The sequence below is a fragment of the Leucoraja erinacea genome, unplaced genomic scaffold (genome assembly GCF_028641065.1).
Source record: "Leucoraja erinacea ecotype New England unplaced genomic scaffold, Leri_hhj_1 Leri_110S, whole genome shotgun sequence".
NCBI lineage: Eukaryota > Metazoa > Chordata > Chondrichthyes > Rajiformes > Rajidae > Leucoraja > Leucoraja erinaceus.
Genome location: NW_026575352.1, coordinates 33,851 through 54,405, shown reverse-complemented (window position 1 = coordinate 54,405; position 20,555 = coordinate 33,851). Strand labels below are relative to the sequence as shown.

At 52.3% G+C, this 20,555-nt stretch overlaps 1 protein-coding gene across 1 annotated transcript; it reads left to right on the top strand.

Moving 5' to 3' along the window:
• Positions 1–5,012: 5,012 nt before the first annotated feature.
• LOC129715311 (extracellular matrix protein 1-like) lies at positions 5,013–16,108 on the top strand. Its single transcript, XM_055665178.1, has 3 exons — positions 5,013–5,227; positions 9,146–9,233; positions 15,757–16,108. The coding sequence occupies exons 1-3, from the start codon at positions 5,034–5,036 to the stop codon at positions 15,919–15,921; spliced, it is 447 nt and encodes a 148-aa protein (XP_055521153.1). The 5' UTR covers positions 5,013–5,033; the 3' UTR covers positions 15,922–16,108.
• The last annotated feature ends 4,447 nt before the right edge of the window (positions 16,109–20,555 follow it).

Genomic DNA, 20,555 nt, shown 5'->3' with positions numbered 1-20,555 from the left:
TCCCGATGTTGGGGAAGTCCAGAACAAGGGGTCACACAGTTTAAGGATAAGGGGGAAATCTTTTAGGACCAAGATGAGAAAAACATTTTTTTTCACACACAGAGAGTGGTGAATGTGTGGAATTCTATGCCACAGAAGGTAGTTGAGGCCACAGTTCATTTGGCTATATTTAAGAGGGAGTTAGATGTGGCCCTTGTGGCTAAAGGGATCAGGGAGTATGGAGAGAAGGCAGGTACAGGATACTGAGTTGGATGATCAGCCATGATCATATTGAATGGTGGTGCAGGCTCGAAGGGCCGAATGGCCTCTACTCTTGCACCTATTGTCTATGTTTCTATGTTAAAGCTTCGACACGATCCGGCTGCTTTGATCCTGTCTGTAGGGAGATTGCAACCTCTCCTCGTGACTGCGTGGGTTTCCTCCGGGTGCTCCGGCTTCCTCCCAAATCCCAAAGATGTGTGGGTTTGTAGGTTAATTGGCCTCTGTCAATTGTCGCTCGAAGGGCCGAATGGCCTATTCCTGCACCTATTATATATGTTTTCTATATCCTGGGCCTCTTCCCCTGTCAGAGTGAGGTCCAGCGCACAAATTGGAGGAACAGCACCTCATATTTCGCTTGGGCAGCTCCCACCCCAGCAGTAACTCCAAGTAGCCCTTGCCCTCCCTCTCTCTCCGTACCTCTCCCACACCAGTTCTCCGACTAGTTTGTGTCCTCTTGGTTAATCATTCCGATAGTAAGCCTCAGCCCCCCCTCAGCCAACAACGAACCAATCTACATTTTCCTTGAGCATTGATTCCTTTGATCTGTCGTTTTCACACCTTCCCCTTCCTTATCTCTAGACTCCCTCTCCCCCGACTCTCAGTCTGGAGAAGGGTCTCGACCCGAAATGTCACCCAATCCTTCTCTCCAGAGACGCTGCCTGTCCCGCTGAGTTACTCCAGCACTCTGTGTTCACATATTGTGTTGCGCTGATGCCTGTAAGAATTTAATTGTCCTATCAGGGACATTTTTCTTGACTTGAGAGACGAGGAAACACTTTTTCTCACAGAGAGTTGTGAGTCTGTGGAATTCTCTGCCTCAGAGGGCGGTGGAGGCCGGTTCTCTGGATGCTTTCAAGAGAGAGCTAGATAGGGCTCTATCTTAAAGATAGCGGAGTCAGGGGATTATGGGGAGAAGGCAGGAACGGGGTACTGATTGGGGATGATCAGCCATGATCACATTGATTGGAGGTGCTGGCAAGAAGGGCCGAATGGCCTCCTCCTGCACCTGTTGTCTATTGTCTATCGCATGCTGTATGTACAGGCGAATATTCTCTTTCGTAAATTTGGTGCGTGTGCAGATGTGGTGAAGATGTCGCTATTTAGAGCATACTGCACACCACTCTACACTGCGCACCTACGGTCGAACTATGGAAAAACAATTTTGCAGAGAGTAAAAGGTGGCATAGAACGATGCCACTGCTAAGGCAACCTAGATGGTGCAGTGCCAGGAATATGTTTGTGGCTGCAGGAGTCAGTACTTTAGAAGCTATCCTAAGGAATCACATGAATAAATTCATTTGCAGGATAAATGACTCTAAAAATGTAATTATTGTGGCCTTGTCAAACATAAGGGGTTAGCTCTACACGCTACGAATCCCAGCTGTGGAGACACTGGTATCGTTGTCTCGTTGTAGTACATTGATCATTCTTTTAATCTGGATTTTTAACTTATGTATTGTGTTTTATTTTAATATAATTTATGATGCTTTAATAAGTGATATACTAAGATTTTATATTACGTTATGATATTTTTTTTAATATGCAATGCATTTTTTTTTTAATGTAATGTTGCCCCTTGTCTGGACCTCGAGTCCGTAATAAATTTTTTAATTATTATTATTATTGATGCTTGAGTTCTCAGACGAGATCAGTTCATCTCTCAGTTTTGTGCAGGAAGGAACTGCAGATGCAGGTTTACACCGAAGATAGACACAAAATGCTGGAGTAACTCAGCGGGACAGCCAGCGTCTCTGGAGAGAAGGAATGGGTGATGTTTTGGGTCGAGACCCTTCTTCAGACTGAGAGTCAGGGGGGGTGGGAAACGAGAGATACAGAGGGTGATGTAAAGAGAAGGTCTACACAATATGTTGGAGTAACTCAGCGGGACAGTCAGCATCTCTGGAGAGAAGGAATGGCCGACCTTCCGGGTCGAGACACCTTCTTCAGACTTCTCTCCTGAGATGCTGCACGTCCCGCTGACTCCAACATTTTTTGTCTACCTTCGATTTTATCCAGCATCTGCAGTTCTTTCCTACACGTGATGTAGAGAGATATAGAACAATTGAAAGATAATCCTAATTTGAGGAAGGACATTCTTGCTATTGAGGGAGCCCAGCGTAGGTTCACCAGGTTAATTCCCGGGATGGCGGGACTGTCATATGCTGAGAGACTGGAGCGGCTGGGCTTGTACACTCTGGAGTTTAGAAGTATGAGGGGAGATCTTATTGAAACATGTGGTTGTTAAGGGTTTGGACACGCTAGAGGCAGGAAACATGTTCCTGATGTTGGGGGAGTCCAGAACCAGGGGCCACACACACACACAGTTTAAGAATAAGGGGCAAGCCATTTAGAACGGAGACGAGGAAAACGAGAATTTCATTGTCCCATCTGGGACATATGTCAATAAAACACTGACCTGAAACAGAGAGTTGTGAGTCTGTGGAATTCTCTGCCTCAGAGGGCGGTGGAGGCCGCTTCTCTGGATACTTTCAAGAGAGAGCTAGATAGGGCTCTTAAAGATAGCGAGAGTCAGGGGATATGGGGAGAAGGCAGGAACGGGGTACTGATTGGGAATGATCAGCCATGATCACAGTGAATGGCGGTGCTGGCTCGAAGGGACTGGACAAGCTAGATGCAGGAAAAATGTCCCAATGTTGGGCGAGTCCAGAACCAGGGGCCACAGCCTTGTCTAAAGGGGAGGTCATATAAGCACTGCTGAGAAAAACGTACAGGCGAATATGTTACTCTTACGTAAATTCATTGGTGCGTGTGCAGATGTGGTGAAGATGTCGCGATTTTTAGAGCATACTGCACAGCCACTCTACAAAAATGCGCACCTACGGGTATTAACTATGGAAAAACAATTTTGCAAATTAGAGTAAAAGGTTTTATAAAGCAAACAACGGTATGCCATTTTTACTAAGGAAACCTAGATGGTTATAGAATGCCAGGAATATGTTTTTGGCTGCAGGAGTCAGTACTTTAGAAGCTATCCTAAGGATTTAAATCACATGAATAACATTCATTTGCAGGATAAATGACTCTAAAAAAATATATTATTGTGAATTATTGTGGCCTTGTCAAACATAAGGGGTTAGCTCTACACGCTACGAATCCCAGCTGTGGAATGACACTGGTATAGGGAACGTTGTCTCGTTGTATGACATTGATCATTTTTTTAATCTGGATTTTTAACTATTGTTATGTATTGTGTTTTATTTTTTTAATATAAAATTTATGATGCTTTTATAAGTGAGTATACCAAGTCACTATGGATTTTATATGTAGATGTTGCCCCTTGTCAAGGATCTCGAGTCCGTAATAAATTTTTGGTAATTATTATTATTATTGATGCTTGAGTTCTCAGACGAGATCAGTTTCAAAAATCTCAGTTTTGTGCAGGAAGTGGGGGGAGGTGGAGGGGCTCAACACAACTGGTGGGGGGCTCAACACACTGTGGCAGTGGGCGGGGGGGTTCAACGGTATTTCACTGTGGGGGGGCTCAACACACTGTGGGGGGGCTCAACACACTGTGGGGGGGGCTCAACACACTGTGGGAGGGGGGGCTCCCAACACCACTTCCCCCCCTGGGGGGGGGCTCAACAACACTGTGGGGGGGGATCTCAACACACTGGGGGGAGATCCGGGGGGGCTCAACACACTGTGGGGGGGGGGCTCAACACACTGTGGGGGGGGGGGGCTTCAACACAACTGTGGGGGGGGCTCAACACACTGTGGGGGGGGGGGGGCTCAACACACTGTGGGGGGGGGGTCACACACTGTGGGGGGGGGGGCTCAACACACTGTGGGGGGGGGGGGGGCACACTGTGGGGGGGGGCTCAACACACTGTGGGGGGGGGGGCTCAACACACTGTGGGGGGGGGGCTCAACACACTGTGGGGGGGGGCTCAACACACTGGGGGGGGGCTCAACACACTGTGGGGGGGGGGGCTCAACACACTGTGGGGGGGGGGGGGGGGGCTCAACACACTGTGGGGGGGGGGGGCAACAGTGAGGGGGGGAAGGAGGGGCGGTGAGGAGGGGGCTCAACACACTGTAGGTTCTTGATTGGTAAAGCCGTCAAAGGTTACGGGGAGAAGGCAGGAGAATGAGGATGAGAGGGGAAAAACAGATCAGCCACAATCAAATGGCAGAGTAGACTTGATGGGCCGAATGGCCTAATTCTTCTGCTATGTCTTACGGCCTTATGAACACAGACCACGTGCAGGCGGGTGGGATGGGTTAGTGTGGCAACATGGGCCAGCATAGACGCGATGGGCCAAAGGGCCTGTTCCCATGCTGAACTGTTCTATGTTTGCACGACTGCACAAGCTTGCGTGAAGTGTGGAGGGGGGGGGGAGCAGGAAGGAGGGAGGGAGGGAGAGGCAGTGAGGAGGGGGGCAGTGAGGGAGGGAGGGAGGAGTGGGGGGGGGCGGAGAGGAGGGAGGGAGGGGCAGCGAGGGGAGGGGGGAGGGAGGAGTGGGGCTGGGAGGGAGGGGGAGAGGGGGAGGGGAGGGGCGGGGGGGGAGGGGGGAGGGGGGAGGGGGGATGGGGGGGGGGAGGGGGTGGCTGGGGGGAGGGGAAAGGAGAGGGAGGGGGAGGGGAGGGAGGGAGGAGGGAAGGAGGGGCAGCGAGGAGAGGGGGCAGTGAGGGAGGGAGGGAGGGAGGGAGGGGTGGAGAGGTGGATGCTTGACCGATTGGATGTATTTTCACCCCCCCCCCCCCCCCCCGTGCCCCTGCTCCAGTGGTCGGAGCAGTTGGTCCACTTCTGCATGGTACCAACGGAGAGATCGGGAGCATCCACCCCGTGTTGCCGGAAGACGGGCGCGGACAGGGACACCTGCTTCGCCAGCCGAGCCCCCTTCCCCAACCACGACCGTGAAGTCCACTTCCTCAACCTGGCCGAGGTGTGCCTGCCGGACTTGGATGTTCTCTGCCGTTCACCCATTGAGGTGCCCAAGGAAGGGTGAGTGGTGGGGTGGGGACCCTGGGGGGTTTCCGGGACCTCTGGGCACCATGGGGGTGTGGGGTGGGATGCATCCTGGACAAGGATTGATACATCGCATGGGCAGAAATCCCAGGGGGGGACGGGGGGGACGTTTTTGAGAGTTGTACAGGGTCTTGGTGAGACCACACCTGGAGTATTGCGTACAGTTTTGGTCTCTAAATCTGAGAAAAGACATTCTTGCCATGGAGGGAGTACAGAGAAGGTTCACCAGACTGATTCCTGGGATGGCAGGACTTTCATTTGAAGAAAGACTGGATAGACTCGGCTTGTACTCGCTAGAATTTAGAAGATTGAGGGGGGATCTTATAGAAACGTACAAAATTCTTAAGGGTTCAAGAAGGAACTGCAGATGCTGGTAAATCGAAGGTACACAAAAATGCTGGGGAAACTCAGCGGGTGCAGCAGCATCTATAGAGCGAAGGAAATAGGTAACGTTTCAGGACGAAACCCTTCTTCAGACTGATAGCCGTCTGAATCTATCAGTCTGAAGAAGGGTTTCGGCCCGAAACGTTACCTATTTCCTTCGCTCCATAGATGCTGCTGCACCCGCTGAGTTTCTCCAGCATTTTTGTGTACCTAACATTTTTAAGGGGTTGGACAGGCTAGATGCAGGAAGATTGTTCCTGATGTTGGGGAAGTCCAGAACAAGGGGTCACAGTTTAAGGATAAGGGGGAAATCTTTTAGGACCGAGATGAGAAAAACATTTTTTTCACACACAGAGAGTGGTGAATCTGTGGAATTCTCTGCCACAGAAGGCAGTTGAGGCCACACAGTTCATTGGCTATATTTAAGAGGGAGTTAGATGTGGCCCTTGTAGCTAAAGGGATCAGTGGGTATGGAGAGAAGGCAGGGACGGGATACTGAGTTGGATGATCAGCCATGATCATATTGAATGGCGGTGCAGGCTCGGAGGGCCGAATGGCCTCTACTCCTGCACCTATTTTATATGTTTCTATGTCTATGAGAGGTGGGGGTGGTTTTGTAATCCGAATTTTGATATTTGGTGGAAAAAAACGATGAAAAATCCCTGCTCTCCGCGATTCAGTGGGGGTGGGACTGATGGTAGAGCGCGGTGATCGGAGGAAGGAGACGTCCTGGTGGAGCAAAGATCATAGAGCGGAGCTTGAATCTGCCCGTTTCGCGGGGCCTTTTATCGCCCGGCCCGGCCCGGCGCGGCTTAAAACCGTCCGCAGGATCTTCCACCGCTCCCGCGGTCAAGTTGCTGCATCGAGGTGATCGAGGCTCCCGATGTTGAAGCCCCCGCCGGGCGGTGGAAGATCCCGCCGCCGGTTTTAAACCCTCGCCGGGCGATGAAAGGCCCCGTGAACGGGCCGATTGAAGCCCCACGATTCGGGGCGGACTAAGCTGCTGTAGTTCAGAGTCGGTCACCAACCAGGTCAGCTCCCGATGTCACCGTCCACAGGGCCCACGGCTGAAGCCTTGAGTGTGCGCATTTGTGTGTGTGTGTGCCTGTGTGTGTGTGTGTGCGTGTGTGTGTGCGTGTGTGTGTGCGTACGTGTGTGCGTGTGTGTGCGTGTGCGTGTGTGTGTACGCGTGTGTGTGTGCGTGTGTGTGTGTGTGTGTGCGTGTGTGTGTGTGCGTGTGTACGTGTGTGCATGCGTGTATGTGTGCGTGTGTGTGTGTGTGTGCCCACCAAGAAATTGTGTCCCCCCCATGTTTTGATAGCGATTTCCGCCCCCGGCTGCCTAGCAGTTTATTTAATATATTTGTTTGTCGTGTATTATGGTGGTGGGCAAAGATCTTAGAGCGAAGCAAGATAGGTTACTCTCACGCAAACGTGAGGTACGCTCATGGGCGGTTTCATGGGTGATTACAGGACACATTTTAGCAAGCTGACTCCGCCATCTTGTTCCGCCATCTTGCTCCGCTTTCTTGCTCCCGCCTTCTTGCTTCCGGCCAAAGATTGGATCCGCAGCGGGGAGAAGGAGTGCAAGGCCCGGGGCAGCGGGGAGAGAGAGTGCGGAGTCCGGGGCAGCGGGGAGAGAGAGTGCGGGGGCCCGGGGCAGCGGGGAGAGAGACTGCGGGGCCCGGGGCAGCGGGGAGAGAGAGTGCGGGGCCCGGGGCAGCGGGGAGAGAGAGAGAGGGCAGCGGGGAGAGAGAGTGCGGGGCCCGGGGCAGCGGGGAGAGAGAGTGCGGGGCAGCGGGGAGAGAGAGTGCAGGGCCCGGGGCAGCGGGGAGAGGGAGTGCGGGGCCCGGGGCAGCGGGGAGAGAGAGGGGAGCTTCGTTACAAGATCTTTGCTGGTGAGAGGGAGAGAGAGGGAGTGAGAAAGATAAGGGAGGGAGGTAGAGAGTGTGGGGACGGAGATAGGAGCGGGGGAGAGAGAGAGAGAGTGCGGGGCCCGGGGGCAGCGGGGAGAGAGAGTGCGGGGCCCGGGCAGCGGGGGAGAGAGAGTGCGGGGCCCGGGGCAGCGGGGAGAAGGAGCGCGGGGCCCGGGGCAGCGGGGAGAAGGAGCGCGGGGCCCGGGGCAGCGGGGAGAAGGAGCGCGGGCCCGGGGCAGCGGGGAGAGAGAGGGCGGGGCCCGGGGCAGCGGGGAGGGAGAGGGCGGGGCCGGGGGCCGGGGCAGCGGGGAGAGAGAGTGCGGGGCCCGGGGCAGCGGGGAGAGAGGAGTGCGGGGCCCGGGGGCAGCGGGCGGCGGGGAGAGAGAGTGCGGGGCCGGGGCAGCGGGGGAGAGAGAGAGTGCGGGGGCAGCGGGGGAGAAGGAGTGCGGGGCCCGGGGCAGCGAGGAGAAGGAGTGCGGGGCCCGGGGCAGCGGGGAGAGAGAGTGCGGGGCCCGGGGCAGCGGGGCGAGAGAGAGAGTGCGGGGCCCGGGGCAGCGGGGAGAGAGAGTGCCCCAAGACAATGTTTCTTATTTACAATGTTTCTTATTTAATGTCCCTTGTCTAGTCTGAAATAAAGTTCATTATTGGATTAGAAGAAATATAATTGTGTGTGTTATATACATTTATATAATTTTCATGTATGTGTGTTTATAAACATTTTATTCCTTAACAAGAATCAACAGAATTATGAACTAACAGAATTATGAATCTAACCCTATATCACGCACAAAAAGTCCCCCCTGTCAATCACCCTGCGAGTCGGGTCGGTTCCGGTTACTACAAAATCAACTCAAACATTGCTTGTGAGCCATTTAAAAAGAAATGATTTAAAAAACATTAAAAAAGACAATTACCAGAATCAAATTTTATTCTTGACAAGAAGTTTGAACTGACAGATTTATGAATCTGACCCACACAAACTGTTGCCCCGCAACATTGATTACAGTGCGAGTCGGGTCGGGTTAGGTAGGCTCAGGTTGCTAAAATGGGCGTGGAAAAATGCCCATGATCCCCTCCATAGCGTACTACACGTCAGTCCATTGCATTTAGCAGGAGTAGCCTATCTTGCTCCGCTATAAGATCTTTGGTGGTGGGTTCTGGTTTGTTTTATTGTGCTGTAAATATTATTTTTAATAATTGAAGACATTTATTGATTAAAATTAAAAATAAGAGTGAAGCTCCCTCTACACTGTGTATGCTGGAAGAGGGGAGATAGACAAAAATGCTGGAGAAACTCAGCGGGTGGGGCAGCATCTATTGAGTGAAGGAAATAGGTGACGTTTCGGGTCGAGATCCTTCTTTTCGAAGGAATAGGCGACGTTTCGGGACGAGACCCTTCGGGTCTCGACCCGAAACGTCGCCTATTTCCTTCGCTCCATAGATGCTGCCACAACGCTGAGTTTCTCCAGAATTTTTGTCTACCTACGATTTTCCAGCATCTGCAGTTCCTTCTTAAACACTGGGAGAGGGGAGGTCAGTGAAAGGACATGTATACATGTATTTAATCTCTTCCCCCCCTTTTGTTTTAACTACAGACCGACAAGTATCCTGGTGAACGGGCTACGGAAGAATTGCTGCAAAGGGCAAACTGCAGCAAAGGCTATGAAATGTGCATTGGGACAGGTGAAATATTTACCCCACCCCTCTCTAGTTAGACTCAAAATGCTGGAGTAACTCAGCCTGAGAGGCAGCATCACTGGAGTAAAGAAATAGATGATGTTTCGGGTCGAGACCCTTCTTCGGGACTGAGAGTCGGGGGGGGGGGGGGGGGGGGCCAGAGGAATTCAACTCGCTAGAATTTAGAAGATTGAGGGAGGATCTTATGGAAGCTTACTAAATTCTTAAGGGTTTAAGAGGGAACTGCAGATGCTGGAGAATCGAAGGTTACACAAAAAAGCTGGAGAAACTCAGCGGGTGCAGCAGCATCGGGGGCATGAACATCGAATTCTCCCAATTTTGTTAGTCCTTGCTGTCTCCTCCCCTTCCTCAGCCCCCCTGCTGTCTCCTCCCAATCCCCAGCCTTCGGGCTCCTCCTCCTTTTCCCTTTCTTGTCCCCGCCCACCCCCGCCCCCGATCAGTCTGAAAAAGGGTTTCGGCCCGAAACGTTGCCTATTTCCTTCGCTCCATAGATGCTGCTGCACCCGCTGAGTTTCTCCAGCTTTTTTGTGTAACCTTGAATTCTTAAGGGGTTGGACAGGCTAGATGCAGGAAAATTGTTCCCGATGTTGGGGAAGTCCAGAACAAGGGGTCACAGTTTAAGGTTAAGGGGGAAATCTTTTAGGACCGAGATGAGAAAAAAAACATTTTTCACACAGAGAGTGGTGAATCTGTGGAATTCTCTGCCACAGAAGGTAGTTGAGGCCAGTTCATTGGCTATGTTTAAGAGGGAGTTAGATGTGGCCCTTGTGGCTAAAGGGATCAGGGGGTATGGAGGGAAGGCAGGTACAGGATACTGAGTTGGATGATCAGCCATGATCATATTGAATGGCGGTGCAGGCCCGAATGGCCTCTACTCCTGCACCTATTGCCTATGTTTATAAGCCCTCTCCTCCCTCTCTGTGTTGCCAACTTGGCTGCAGCCCTCCGCACCGCCACCAGGTGGAGGTGTCGGGCTGGCTGCGGCTCGCTGCTGGCCCCTGCTGGCCAGCCGGTGTGTTTGCAATTGGAATCTCTGCCGCCTGCAGATGCAGCCAAAATCTCAAATATTGGCAGCAATATCGGGCAAGTGTAGAGGGGGCTCCACTCTATGTGTGTGTGTGTGTGTGTTTGACCCCCCCCCTCCCCCTCCCTCCCCGGGAGGAGTGTCTGGAGGGATGGTGCGATAGATTTTATTCCAATCTAATGCATGATCACAGGACAAATACTGAAAGGATCAATATGGTCAAAAATCAATTGATCAGTTATCAATCGATCAGTTATCAAATAACATGGGTTATCAAATATCCCACCCCCTCCACCTACCCCGCAGTGACCAGGGACACGCGCAAATCAGACCCAACTGGCCGTCAACTCATAGAAACATTGACAATAGGTGCAGGAGTAGAGGCCATTCGGCCCTTCGAGCCTGCACCGCCATTCAATATGATCACGGCTGATCATCCAACTCAGTATCCCGTCCCTGCCTTCTCTCCATAGCCCCTGATCCCTTTAGCCACAAGGGCCACATCTAACTCCCTCTTAAATATAGCCAATGAACTGTGTGGCCTCAACTACCTTCTGTGGCAGAGAATTCCACAGTTTCGCCACTCTCTGTGTGAAAAAAGTTTTCCTCATCTCAAATAGGAGCATGGCTTATCATCCAGAATCATTACCCCGTTCCTGCTTTCTCCCCATATCCCCTGAGCTAAATCCAACTCTCTCTTGAAAACATCCAGTGAATCGGCCTCCACTGCCCTCTGTGGCAGAGTATTTCACAGATTCGCAACTCGAAAAGTTTTTCCTCATCTCAGTCCTAAATGGCCTAACTACTTATTTATAAACTGTGTGTGGGTGTGGCCCCTGGTTCCGGACTCCCACAACATCGGGGAATATTTTTCCTGCATTTAGCCTGTCCAGTTCTTTTAGAATTTTATATAACCATATAACCAGATAACAATTACAGCACGGAAACAGGCCATCTCGGCCCTACAAGTCCGTGCCGAACAACTTTTTTTCCCTTAGTCCCACCTGCCTGCACTCATACCATAACCCTCCATTCCCTTCTCATCCATATGCCTATCCAATTTCTTTTTAAATGATACCAACGAACCTGCCTCCACCTGGAAGCTCATTCCACACCGCTACCACTCTCTGAGTAAAGAAGTTCCTCCTCAAGTTACCCCTAAACTTCTGTCCCTTAATTCTGAAGTCATGTCCTCTTGTTTGAATCTTCCCTATTCTCAAAGGGAAAAGCTTGTCCACATCAACTCTGTCTCTCCCTCTCATTATTTTAAAGACCTCTATCAAGTCCCCCTTAACCTTCTGCGCTCCAGAGAATAAAGACCTAACTTATTCAACCTATCTTTGTAACTTAGTTGTTGAAACCCAGGGAACATTCTAGTAAATCTCCTCTGTACTCTCTCTATTTTGTTGACTTCCTATAATTGGGCGACCAAAATTGTACACCATACTCCACATCCCAGCTTCTATACTCAACGCTCTGATTTATAAAGGCTAGCATACCAAAAGCTTTCTTTACCACCCTATCTATATGAGATTCCACCTTCAAGGAACTATGCACGGTTATTCTCAGATCCCTCTGTTCAACTGTATTCTTCAATTCCCTGTAATTTACCATGTACGTCCTATTTTGATTTGTCCTGCCAAGGTGCAGCACCTCACATTTATCAGCATTAAACTCCATCTGCCATCTTTCAGCCCATCTTTTCAAATGGCCTAAACCACTCTGTAGACTTTGGAAATCCTCTTCATTATCCACAACACACCCTATCTTGGTATCATCTGCATACTTACTAATCCAATTTACCACACCTTCATCCAGATCATTGATGTACATGACAAACAACAGTGGACCCAACACAGATCCCATGTTTCTACAAGATCCCATCTTGGGGCAGGAGCCCCCTTGACTGGTTTTCCCATCTGACAGGTAGATGCAGCCCGATTGCCCGCTGGTCCTGTTGAATGGACCATCGTGACCAGGGCCAGGAGCAAACAGACAGGGGAGACCCCCCCCCCCAGACCAGCGGACCTGGTTTACCCGTGAATGGACCATCTTGACCAGGCCCCTGGAGGAGCAATCCTGGGACAGGACTGTCTTATGGGAGACTTGGTTTATACTCCCCCCCCCCCCAAAATTCTTAAGGACCAGCAGGAAGGACCAGGACAAGGGGTACAGCTCCAGATACCCGAGAGGGACAAGCACAAAGGCTTTCAATAGTTTACAAGCCAAAATCTCAAAACTGTTACAGTAAATAACACACTGAACCTGGTTAAAACAATCGAGATGCAACGACCCAAACTGCCAACTAGCAGCTGGGAAAGTGTTGACCTGAGTTGCAGCCAAAACTGGAGAAGCCGTCCTTCCCCCCCCCCTCGAGCCACCACCTGTTCAGAGTTTGCTATGAAAACAAACTGCCCGCTGTCCGAGGCTGCTGGTTTTGGCCGCAAATGTCAGGCTGTGTTGCAAGAAACTGATATGTGTAAATGTTCTTCCCAGTGTTCAATTTCCATCGCCTGTCCCGCTGAGTTACTCCGGCTTTACTGAGTCTATTTGTAACTTCTGCTTGAACTTTGGTGGCAAAAACAGGAAAGTAGACTGTTATATCTGAATGGTGGCCGATTAGGAAAAGGGGAGATGCAACGAGACCTGGGTGTCATGGTACACCAGTCATTGAAAGCAGACATTGAAATTCAGTCTGAAGAAGGGTTCCGGCCCGAAACGTCACCTATTTCCCTCGCTCCATAGATGCTGCTGCACCCGCTGAGTTTCTCCAGCATTTTTGTGTACCTTCGATTTTCCAGCATCTGCACAGTTCCTGAAAACATTGAAAGTAGGCACGCAGGTTCAGCAGGCAGTGAAGAAAGCCAATGGTATGTTAGCATTCATAGCAAAAGGATTTTTCACACAGAGAGTGGTGAACCTGTGGAATTCTCTGCCACAGAAGGTAGTTGAGGCCACACAGTTCATTGACTATATTTAAGAGGGAGTTAGATGTGGCCCTTGTGGCTAAAGGGATTAGGTGGTATGGAGAGAAGGCAGGTACAGGATACTGAGTTGGATGATCAGCCATGATCATATTGAATGGCGGTGCAGGCTCGAAGGGCCGAATGGCCTCTACTCCTGCACCTATTGTCTATGTTCCGAAACCCGTATTTATGCCTCGTCAGCTCAAACAGTCGAGTCTCAGTTCAGCTGCGTAGCTCTGAGTGGTCGCTAACTTTGGGAAATGGCTTGACAGACCCAATAGATCAGAATCTTCCCGCAGTTGCTGCTGTAAACAATGTATTCCAACGTTTAATGATGGTCTATTCATGGGGCGTCAGGAACAAGCGAGAAACACAGTGTTCTCCAAATAAATATGGAATATCCGTGTACATCTACCCCATCCGGGTTGCAGCTTCAATAGACAATAGATAATAGGTGCAGGAGTAGAGGCCATTTGGCCCTTCCAGCCAGCACCACCATTCAATGTGATCGTGGCTGATCATCCCCAATCAGTACCCTGTTCCTGCCTTCTCCCCATATCCCCAAGACTCCATTATCTTTAAGAGCCCTATCTATCTCCGAAGATTAAAACTTCACCTATCCCGGCAATCCAATAAAACGGAGACGAGGACCACACCTGGAGTATTGAGTGCAGTTTTGGCCTGTTGGCCTTTATAACAAGAGGAGTTGAATATAGGAGCAAAGAGGTCCTTCTGCAGTTGTACAGGGCCCTAGTGAGACCACACCTGGAGTATTGAGTGCAGTTTTGGCCTGTTGGCCTTTGTAACAAGAGGAGTTGAATATAGGAGCAAAGAGGTCCTTCTGCAGTTGTACAGGGCCCTAGTGAGACCGCACCTGGAGTATCGTGTGCAGTTTTGGTCCCCTAATTTGAGGAAGGACATTCTTGCTATTGAGGGAGCCCAGCGTAGGTTCACCAGGTTAATTCCCGGGATGGCGGGACTGTCATATGCTGAGAGAATGGAGCGGCTGGGCTTGTACACTCTGGAGTTTAGAAGGATGAGAGGGCATCTCATTGAAACATATAAGATTATTAAGGGTTTGGACATGCTAGAGGCAGGAAACATGTTCCCGATGTTGGAGGAGTCCAGAACCAGGGGCCACACACACACACACAGTTTAAGAATAAGAGGCCGGCCATTTAGAACGGAGACGAGGAAACATTTTTTCTCACAGAGAGTGGTGAGTCTGTGGAATTCTCTGCCTCAGAGGGCGGTGGAGGCCGGTTCTCTGGAGAGAATTCTTTCAAGAGAGAGCTAGATAGGGCTCTATCTTAAAGACAGCGAGAGAGAGTCAGGGGATATGGGGAGAAGGCAGGAACGGGGTACTGATTGGGGATGATCAGCCATGATCACATTGAATGGCGGTGCTGGCTCGAAGGGCCGAATGGCCTCCACTCCTGCACCTGCTGTCTCCACCGCCCTCTGAGGCAGAGAATTCCACAGACTCACAACTCTCTGTGAGAAAAAGTGTTTCCGTTCTAAATGGTCGACCCCTTATTCTTAAACTGTGTGTGTGTGGCCCCTGGTTCTGGACTCCCCCAACATCGGGACCATGTTTCCTGCCTCTAGCGTGTCCAAACCCTTAATAATATTATATGTTTCAATAAGATCTCCTCTCATCCTTCTAAACTCCAGAGTGTACAAGCCCAGCCGCTCCATTCTCTCAGCATATGACAGTCCCGCCATCCCGGGAATTAACCTGGTGAACCTACGCTGGGCTCCCTCAATTCTGGTTCTGGACTCCCCCAACATCGGGAACATGTTTCCTGCCTCGTTCACTTTCGAATGAACGACGGTGGGTTAGGGTTGGTGGGTCAGTGGGTGTGGGGACCTCTGGAGAACATGGACAGGTGACCTTTCAGGGGGGGGGGGGAATAACCATATAACCATATAACAATTACAGCACGGAAACAGGCCATCTCGGCCCTACAAGTCCGTGCCCAACAAAAAATGTTTTCCCCTTAGTCCCACCTGCCTGCACTCATACCATAACCCTCCATTCCCTTCTCATCCATATGCCTATCCAATTTATTTTTAAATGATACCAATGAACCTGCCTCCACCACTTCCACTGGAAGCTCATTCCACTCCGCTGCCACTCTCTGAGTAAAGAAGTTCCCCCTCATATTACCCCTAAACTTCTGTCCCTTAATTCTGAAGTCATGTCATCTTGTTTGAATCTTCCCTATTCTCAAAGGGAAAAGGTTGTCCACATCAACTCTGTCTATCCCTCTCATCATTTTAAAGACCTCTATCAGTCCCCCCTTAACCTTCTGCGCTCCAGAGAATAAAGACCTAACTTATTCAACCTATCTCTGTAACTTAGTTGTTGAAACCCAGGCAACATTCTAGTAAATCTTGTAAACTTGATGGGCCAAATGGTCTAACTCTGATCCTATCACTTGTGACCTTTGGGTGATGTAAAACCGAGCTTGAACACGAGGAATTAATGTTTTAATCGTTTTGTTCTTCGCCACAGAGAGTCAGGTTTGCGGACGAGGTGTGCAAGAAAGAGGCCAAGAAGTGGAGTGATACACATGGCTGCTGCAAAACGACCGGCAGCGCGTGCATTGATACCAGGTACCTTACAAATGTGAAGGTGATTGCAAAGACTCCCAATGACATTAGGCTGAAACACTTCTGAGTCCGACGCCAACTCCGTCACTGGGAACATCCCGCCAAACTGCATCCCGGAATCTGAAGACAAGACACAGAGTGCTGGAGTAACTCAGCGGGTACTCCCTCTATCAAACACAACTGAGATTTCCCAGTGAGTTTCTATCACCAAGACCCTTCCTCAGACTGAGAGCCAGGATAAAGGGAAACGAGATATATATATATATATATATATATATGGTGATGTGTAGAGAGATAAAGAGGAGAAATGACTGAAAGAGGTGATTATAGAGGAGGAACAGCACCCATTCCACCTCTCCAGACACGCTGCCTGACCCGCTGAGTTACTCCAACACTCTGTGAAACGTCACCTATCCATGTTCCCCACAGATGCTGCCTGACCCGCTGAGTTACTCCAGCACTCTGTGAAACGTCACCTATCCATGTTCCCCACAGATGCTGCCTGACCTGCTGAGTTACTCCAGCACTCTGTGAAACGTCACCTATCCATGTTCTCCACAGATGCTGCCTGACCCGCTGAGTTATTCCAGCACTCTGTGAAACGTCACCTATCCATGTTCTCCACAGATGCTGCCTGACCCGCTGAGTTACTCCAGCACTCTGTGAAACGTCACCTATCCATGTTCTCCACAGATGCTGCCTGACCCGCTGAGTTACTCCAGCATTCTGTGTGTCTATCATCATAATGAAACAGCATCGTATCGGGCCGAAACTCTTCTGGAAATAGGCAACGTTTCGGGCTGAAACCCGGAAGGGTTTCGGCCCAAAACGTTGCCTATTTCCTTCAGGCTCCACAGATGCTGCCTGACCCGCTGAGTTACTCCCGCACTCTGTGAAACATCACCTATCCATGTTCTCCACAGATGCTGCCGGACCCGCTGAGTTACTCCAGCACTCCGTGAAACGTCACCTATCCATGTTCCCCACAGATGCTGCCTGACCCACTGAGTTACTCCAGCACTTTGTCTGTCTTTGGTGTAAACCAGCGTCTGCAGTTCCTTCTTGCAGGGAATGTGATGTATACAAACAGTCTCACTATGTGTGTTGGTGGGTGGTGGTTGCTGCTGTGAATAAAGAATTCCCTCTGAATGTGGCCATGTTCAGTGTCGTGATTCATAAGTGATAGGAGCAGAATTAGGTGACGTTTCACAGAGTGCCGGAGTAACTCAGTGGGTCAGGCAGCATCTGTGGAGAACGTGGATAGGTGACGTTTCACAGAGTGCTGGAGTAACTCAGCGGGTCAGGCAGCATCTGTGGAGAACGTGGATAGGTGACGTTTCACAGAGTGCTGGAGTAACTCAGTGGGTCAGGCAGCATCTGTGGAGAACATGGATAGGTGACGTTTCACAGAGTGCTGGAGTAACTCAGCGGGTCAGGCAGCATCTCTGGGGGGAAGGAATGGGTGACGTTTCAGCCCGAGACCCTCTTGCAGGGTTGTGACGTCACCCAAGCCTTCTCTCCAAAAGAAAGTGACAGGGGGGGTGGGGTTTGTAGGGGAGGGGGCTGGAGATACAAGAATAGGGGGAGGAAGAGGGTCTCGACCAGAAAGTCACCTATCCATGTGTCTCCGATTCAGATGCTAGGAGACCCGCTGAGGCCACTCCAGCCCATTGTGTCCTGCTCTGGGTTTGTTTACTTGAGGGAGGGGATGTCTGGGGTGGGGGAGGGGAGGGGAGGGGAGGACCCCAGGGGATGGGTGTTGTCAACAAATACTGACAGCACTGTGTCACACCTGGGCGAGAGCAGCAACAGACAAGATGTGGGAGCTGCTCTGCCGTCTGTGTGGCTCATCGGGATCCCACAGGATTCAAGGGAGGTGGGTGGGGAGTGGGGGAGAGGAGGGGGTGAGGAGAGAGGAGGAGGAGGGAGAGGAGGATAGAGAGGAGAGAGAGAGGGTGGGAGAGAGGGGAGAGGGACGAGAAAGAGAATGGAGGGACTCAGGGGGAAGGGGATCTGGGGGGACACACGAGAGGTGACGAGGGGGAGAGAGAGAAGGTGGGAGTAGGGGTCAGAGGGGGAGAGGAGGAACATGGGGGGGTGAGAGAGGGGACAGGGGGGATGGAGAGAAATAGAGAGGGGGGGCAGATCAAGGAGAGAACATGGATGGGAGAGAGTTTAGAGAGAGTGGAGGGAGGGTGGGGAGCGGAGAGGGGGTGTGGGAGAGGGGGAGGAATGGGTGAGAGGAGAGGGGGGGAGGGGGGGGAGAGGGAGAAAGAGAAGGGAAGGGGAGAGGGAGAGAGGAGAGGAGGGAGAGAGAGGAGGGAGAGAGAGGAAGGGAGAGGAGAGAGAGAACGCCAGAGGGAAGGGGGGAGGGAGAGATGGGGAGAAGGGGAGAGGCTAGAGAAGGGGAGGAGGAAAAGAGAGAGAGAGGGGAGAAGAGGGGAGGAGGAGAGAGGAAAGGAGAGGAGGAGGGGGAGGACGGAGGAGGGAGAGGGGAGGAGAGTCAGAGGAGAGGGAGACAGGGAGGGAGAGAGGGGGAGGAGAGGGAGAGAGAGAGAGGGAGGATGAGGGAGCGAGAGGAGACGGAGGGAGGAGAGGGATAGGGGAAGGCAGGGGGAGAGGAGAGGAGAGAGAGGGGTGGAGGGGGAGAGATGGAGAGGGAGAGAGGGATGAGGAGAGAGGAAGGAAGAGGGGAGGAGAGGAGAGGAGAGAGGGGAGAGAGGGAGGGAGAGAGGGATGAGGAGAGACGGAGAGAGGGATGAGGAGAGAGGGATGGAGAGGGGAGAGAGGGGAGAGAGAGAGCGAGGGAGAGGAGAGGGAGAGGAGAGAGAGGAAGAGAGGGAGAGGGAGGGGAGAGAGAGAGAGGGAGGAGGAGGGGAGGGGAGGAGAGAGGAGGGGAGGGAAGGAGAGGCAGAGAGGGGGGAGAGAGAGAGGAGGAGGGAGAGGGGAGGAGAGAGAGGAGGAGGAGAGGAGAGAGGAGGAGAGGAGAGGGAGGGAGAGAGAGAGGGGGAGAGGGGGGAGAGGAGGGAGGAGAGAGAGAGAGAGAGGGGGAGGGGGAGAGAGAGAGAGGGAAGAGGGAGAGAACGGGGAGAGAGAAGAGGAAGGGAGAGAGAGGGAGAGAGAGAGGGAGAGGAGAGGGGAGAGAGAGAGAGAGGGGGAGGGAGAGAGAGGAGAGAGAGGGAGGGAGAGAGAGAGAGAGAGAGGGAGAGAGAGAGAAGAGAGAGAGGGAAGGAGAGAGAGGGAGAGGGAGAGAAGGGGAGAGGAGGAGAGAGAGGGAGAGAGAGAGAGAGAGAGAGAGAGAGAGAGAGAGAGAGAGAGAGAGAGAGAGAGAGAGATGGAGAGGGAGGGAGAGAGAGAGGAGAGAGAGAGAGATAGAGAGAGAGAGAGAGAGGAGAGAGAGAGAACTGACCCCCCCTCAATAACCCCCCTCATATATAAACCCCCAGAGAGGGAGAGAGGAGAGAGAAAGAGGGAGAGGGAGGCGAAGAGGGAGAGGGAGTGAGAGAGGAGGGAGAGAGGGGAGATGGGAGAGGGAGAGAGAGGGAAGGGGAGAGAGGGAGAAGGGGAGAGGGAGAGAGGGGAGAGAGAAGAGATGTGGAGAGAGAAGAGAGAGAGAGGGGAGGAGGGGAGAGAGAGAGAGAGGGAGATGGGGGGGGAGTTAGAGGGGGGAGGGAGAGAGAGGTGTGGAGAGAGAGAGAGAGAGGTGTGAGAGGGAGAGGAGAGAGAGAGAGGGAGAGGAGAGAGGGATGGAGGGGGGAGAGAGAGGAGAGGAGACTCTCAGGGAGGAGGTAAAGAGGAGAGGAGAGGGGAGGACAGGGAGATGGGAGAGGAGAGAGCGCCCGTGATGATGAGAGGGAGGAGAGGAGAGAGGATGGAGAGGATGAGGAGGGGGGAGGAGAGGGGGGAGGTGAAGAGAGGGAGGAGGAGAGGAGGAGGAGTGAGGAGAGGGGGGGGGAGAGGGAGGGGGAGAGGAGGGAGAGGAGAGGGAGGAGAGAGGAGGAGAGAGGGAGGAGGGGAGGGGAGAGGAGAGGAGAGGGAGGAGAGAGGGAGGAGAGAGGGAGGGGGAGAGGGAGAGAGAGAGGAGAGGGAGGAGGAGAGGGAGAGGGGGAGGAGAGGGAGAGGAGAGAGAGAGAGGGGGAGAGAGGGAGGAGAGAGGGGAGGGGGAGAGGGAGAGAGGGAGGGGGGAGGAGAGAGAGAGAGAGAGAGAGAGAGAGAGGAGGGGGGAGAGGGAAGGGAGAGAGGAGGGAGGAGGAGAGGGAGGAGGAGGGAGGGGAGGGAGAGAGGAGGAGAGGGAAGGAGAGGGAGAGGAGAGGAGAGAGAGGGAGAGATGGGTGATAGGGAGAGAGAGGAAGAAGGAGAGAGGAGGAGAGAGGAGATAGATGGATAGGGAGAGAGGGAGAGGAGAGAGAGGGAGAGAAGGAGAGAGAGAGGGGAGAGAGAGAGAAGGAGGGAGGGGGAGGAGGGAGAGGGGGAAAAAGAGAGGGAGGGAGGGGGAGGGAGAGAGGGAGAGAGAGGAGAGGGAGAGGAGAGAGAGGGGAGAGAGGGGAGAGAGAGGGGAGAGAGAGGGGGGGATCATTGTCCTGCAGGTAATGCCACTGGTGAGGGTGCCACCACGGTCCTGACGATGGCGTTCCCCCGGCAGCGCCCCGACGCGGGCAACGTGGGCGACCTGTGCCGCTACGTGGGCCAGAGAGACCCCCA

Coding starts and splice junctions, on each gene's coding strand:
- LOC129715311 (XM_055665178.1), top strand. CDS start 5,034: ATGGTACCAACGGAGAGATCGGGAGCATCCACCCCGTGTTGCCGGAAG. Junction 5,228..9,145: donor ATTGAGGTGCCCAAGGAAGG/GTGAGTGGTGGG, acceptor TTTTAACTACAG/ACCGACAAGTATCCTGGTGA. Junction 9,234..15,756: donor TGAAATGTGCATTGGGACAG/GTGAAATATTTA, acceptor TCTTCGCCACAG/AGAGTCAGGTTTGCGGACGA.